Source organism: Pygoscelis adeliae, unplaced genomic scaffold (genome assembly GCF_000699105.1).
Source record: "Pygoscelis adeliae isolate BGI_AS28 unplaced genomic scaffold, ASM69910v1 Scaffold4, whole genome shotgun sequence".
Lineage (NCBI taxonomy): Eukaryota > Metazoa > Chordata > Aves > Sphenisciformes > Spheniscidae > Pygoscelis > Pygoscelis adeliae.
Window position 1 is genome coordinate 1,743,037 of NW_008824986.1, and position 4,893 is coordinate 1,747,929.

Here is a 4,893-nt window from a genome sequence, read left to right on the forward strand (position 1 = left end):
TTCCTGCTCTCATATGCCTTGTTTACAACCATCAAGGCGGTAAATTATGCTGTCACAATAAAGTTCTTCTACACTTTTCAAACCCTCTAGATATCCCATATCACACAAAAAACCCCACACCCACTCACAGCTCTAAGACTAAACATTTTTTAAAGAAAATAAAAATGTTTACAAGAACCTAAACCCAAATACTCTGTATAGACGCAGTATAATCTCTTTCACTTTAAAGTACATGAGTAGACCAGGAACACCAAGAATATAACTGAGACCTACAGTTATTTCTCACCATGAGAAGATATATTCTGAGCTACTGAATTCCCCATGAATACACTCGAGTTCTTGAGTTAAAAGGGTGTGTTTGGAAGGACCCAACTGCATTTCTCAAATATGTCAGTCAATCGACATTTCAATTATTAGTGATAAGTGTCACTTACTTTGTCCATTATATGGAGTTCCTCCATAAAAACAAGCTACTGTTAGCTTTCTTGTGATGTCCTTGAAATCTTTGGCAACCTGGTTTGCCAGCTCTCTCGTTGGACAAAGAACTAGTACCTAGACAGAAGAAAGACAAACAGATGTTCCCTTAGCATGGCTTCTGCCAAGAAACCACTAGACTTTTAATCATTAGTTTAGGTCTAACCGTTTACATAATTTAAAAAAAAAAATCTGGTTTAAACAGTTATTTAAGTAAAGATTAGAGAAACACACTGCTTAAGTCTCTTGTAACATCATTAATCTCCTTCAGCACAGGACAGGCTAACTTCTTACAGGAGGTACTTAAATCTTATTTAACTTTCACTCTTGAACAGATCAGCTACAAGTTTTCTTCTACGTGCGCATATGCTGTTTCAGTACAAGACTGAAGGATTTGGGGAATAAAAGGTTTTTACACATGCTCGGTAATGCTTCACAGTCCTGCGAGGTGTAAGAAAGAGCTATCAACTGTCTCTCAGCTTCCCTGTGACTCAGGGAAACATAGGTTCAGTCTGCAAAGCTGGTGTTAGCATGGTTCTGGAGCCTGTGCTGATACCCCCGCAGAAGCGACCAAGGAACCATCCTCTCTTCCAATATACAGCCTTCACAGCAGGTGATGGACAAGCTACTAGCTAGGAGTTTTAACTAATTTAATTCAATGTGTGATTGCAGTACTGGTCTCAAACCTGGCATCAGTGGCTTGACAAAAGGAACCTTAAAATCCTTATCCTGTTACTTCTTTCAACACTGAAACACGTTACAAAAAAAGATAGTAGTAGTGTACTATGGTAGAGTGAGGCCTGAAATCTTTTTTATTTTAAGACTTGTGACTCCCTCAAAGAAAGCTTTCCCTTCTCCGCAAGACTGTGCCAAATCTAGAGTCAGCATTCTCAGTCAGCCAGCCAGCATGATGGGCAGATGCAAATAAAACAGCTAGTACTAGTTTTGGAATGAGTTTCAGGTAATCTATGAGATGGGTGACAAGATGAAATAATCTGACAAAAAAAAATTCCACTATTAATGGGGACACGGTAAGCTTTGGCCTATCTAGTTTTGGAGGACATCATAAGAATTTGGTAAAAAAAACATAAGTGGTATTCCCTAGCAGAATGGAGACAGCTCATAACGAATCTGCGTTCTCTGGAGCAGAAGCTTCAATATCTGGTGGTGGTGGTCCTAGTGAAAACTAAGTCTATTTTTAAAACCTCCCACTATTTTCATGTTTAGACATGTTTAAGTAGACAGCTTTTATCAATCAGAAAAAGTCACTAATGTGTTACTAATTTGGGAGAAAAACAAGCATCCAGTAACCAATGGAACTGAACAGGTAAGGTGACTGAACAAAATTAAATAGGAACACGTTGAACACGTGTAGTTTCGGTCTCCCTGTAAGCAGAAAAAGGAATTGACAAGTGGATAGAGCTATTTTGCTCTTTACTCTTGATCAGAGGGTATGAGGCAGCACAGGATGCAAAGCCCAACAAACACAACTTTCAAAGAATCTTTAATGAGGGTTAGCTTATCCCTGCACAAACTTGAAGAACTTTTCCAGTGGGTTAAAACTCTGAATCATTCTGACATAAGACAAAGCAAAATCAGCATTCTAACTAAGCATGGTTACCTTTGGTGAACGGCCTCTTCTTCTTTCCTGTGAGTCTCCCTGAAGCTTTTCAATTAAAGGAATAGCAAAAGAGAATGTTTTCCCTGTTCCAGTTCGTGCTTGAGCAATTACATCTTTGCCAGAATATACTGGGTCGAAGGTCTTCACTTGCACGGGAAACAGGTACGTCACTCCTCGAGCTGTGACAATTTCAACAGACTTCCTTAATACGATCATTTTACAAGTGTTCTTGCATACTCTTCAGAGGAAGTTATCCCAAGCAGAACTTCCATCAACTTTTAAGTAAGTCAGGACTATATTATCACCTCCAGTGATTTATTTAATCACAGAGGTCATCTGTAAAGAGTGCCCTGGGACTATCCATTTTATTCTCCCACTTCATACCACCAGACATAGCACTAGCTGGTACAGGTGAAGCTACTAGCCTTTAACGAAAGCCTTTAAGTACTGTCTCTTTATTTATATAATACTCCCCACCTATCTATGAAAATCTCTTCCTTTCAAATAAAACATATGTCAAAACCACTTCTATTCTTCTCTTAATTCATACTACGTCAGGCACAACCTAATGTCAAAGACACTAAATATAACTGGTTTTCCTTTACTCACACTGAAATAACTTTTAATTGAAAAATTCACACAGAAGACTTTTTTTTTTTAGCTTATGTCATTTAAAATTCTACTGTAAAGGCTGAACTGGGCAATACTGCAAACAGAAAAGTCCACGTTCAAAGATATGTTTAGAGTAAACAATCAATATCCCTTCTATATAGCATACAGAAGGGATATTGATTGCTTGCATACACACAAGCAGAGCACATCTCAAAGCTCATTGATTGAATATGTTGAGCATAAAAACACGAGAGAGAGAATTTACGTTCTGTGATCACATCATGCCAAGAAATTTACCTTGAAGAAGCTCAACAGTCCCTTTGGATATAGAAAAATTGGAGAAAGCACCCTCTTTCTGTTCTTCAGTCATCTCCTGTTAGGTAAACAGATAACATTCCATTTGAATATCATACGACCATCAGAAAATTCAAAGTAATGGCATAGGCACTGGTATCATACTCAAGGGTCAAATTTTCAGTGACAATATCACAGCTGCAGCTAAAGAGCCTTCTTTGTTTTACTCACTATCGTATTTCAAAACTTAGACAAAAGTGATCTGTAATTTAAATTGAGACTGTTTCATATCTAACGGCATAACCATGTAAATGCAAAACACTCAAAAGTCTGAAAACTCTTAACTAAATTTTAACATTCTATTTTAAATAATACCAATGGCCTAACAGATTATGTTGTAATATGCAAGAATCAGGCTTCATATCGAGCCTATTTCTACTTCCCAATTAATACAGCACAGTGATTTAGAGATACAGAAATCAACCCCCAAGAGAATAACATTACGAGGTAGAGCATCAAACGCACCTACTTAGTAATGCATCGCTTCCATATAGGTTTTAACAGCACAGTGATTAAAATGTTAAGTGCGAGGAAAGAATGCTAAGCCTGGAAACCATGGAAACCCTGGATGCTTTGTGAAGCATCAATTGGAACAAGAAACAAAACCAAGCAACAGCAGAACATACAGGTATAGAGACTTTTCAAAACAAATCCTAGGTACAACAAGGTGTGTTTCCCTTTAAAAAAATGTGGTTCATGTCAAGCAATTTTAAAGGAACCTAAATCAGATAGAATAGCCAGACAAAATAAAATCATTCTTACAGAAAGGCTTAAAAAGACTTACAAAACTGTTACAACATGGTATTTTATTACGTTAAGGGTGATCTTATCACATTAACAACTACTATTTAATAAGATGATACATAAAAACATATTAATACATAACTTTTCTGTTTCCACTAGCTAAAACCAAATAATTCTTAATTCACTAGAGAAGTACTCATAATACCAAAAAGAAGTCAATTAAACTATATTTGTGGCAATTACAATCATATGTAATGATGCTCAATCATATTAAAGTACCATCTCACTGTAGCATGTCCATCTGCCAACAGCCACCACAGTACTGGACAGTTGAAGTAAGGAAACCATGGTGTGCTGATTTAGAACTTCAAGACTTTCATAATTTAAAATTTTTGCAAATAATCGACAGAAGGGACAGTTCAAGTAGCTTTAAAACCTGAAAATTTACAGCAGTCTTTCCACTGATGGGGAGAAAAAAAAGGAAAGATAACCTTTTCTAAATTTAACCTTGTTGCAATGCAGGAATTGAAAGCTAAACACATCACTACAACGAAATCAATCATTAGTTTTACCTGCTCTTGCTCACTGTCACCATCACCACTTGACGTTTCACTAGAATTACTGTGTCGTTTTTTGTGGGTGGATTTAACGTTTAAAGAAGATAATCTCGTGGTCTCCGAGGTTTCTTCTCTCACATCACCGTTTTGTTTAACTCCACTCTTTGATTTCTTGAGTTTTGGGGAATCAACGTCATCCTCCGACTGCTCACTTTCATCCGTCTGAGTCTTTCTCCTCCGAGATTTGTCATGGCGTTTAGATTTCTTCTCTTTTTTCTCCTTCTGGTAAGGCACAGAGCAACACAGCGGTAAATGAAAATACACGCACATGATCCAAGCGACACGAAACAGAGAAGACCTTGCAGAACAGCTAAAACTAAAAGTTTACGTTCTAGTTATGGACGGGGGGGCTCGTATAAAGCAACAGATCCTTCCCTGCCGCGGCGCAGGTGCCGCCAGGAGGCATTTTCCTGACCACGAGACACCCGGGCCTTCATTTTCGGGACTCTTCCCCCCCCAGCGTGCACCCGA

The 4,893-nt window shown here is 38.0% G+C and overlaps 1 protein-coding gene across 1 annotated transcript in view; it reads right to left on the reverse strand.

Moving 5' to 3' along the window:
- Positions 1-4,893, reverse strand: part of LOC103918610 (nucleolar RNA helicase 2-like) — a 17,615-nt gene that overhangs the window by 10,561 nt on the left and 2,161 nt on the right. Inside the window, exons 2-5 of the mRNA XM_009325989.1 lie at positions 4,378-4,644; positions 3,005-3,080; positions 2,096-2,274; positions 435-552 (exon numbers count right to left, since the gene is read on the reverse strand). Of these exons, the coding sequence (XP_009324264.1) occupies positions 435-552; positions 2,096-2,274; positions 3,005-3,080; positions 4,378-4,644 (640 nt within the window). The remainder of the gene's footprint in view (positions 1-434; positions 553-2,095; positions 2,275-3,004; positions 3,081-4,377; positions 4,645-4,893) is intronic.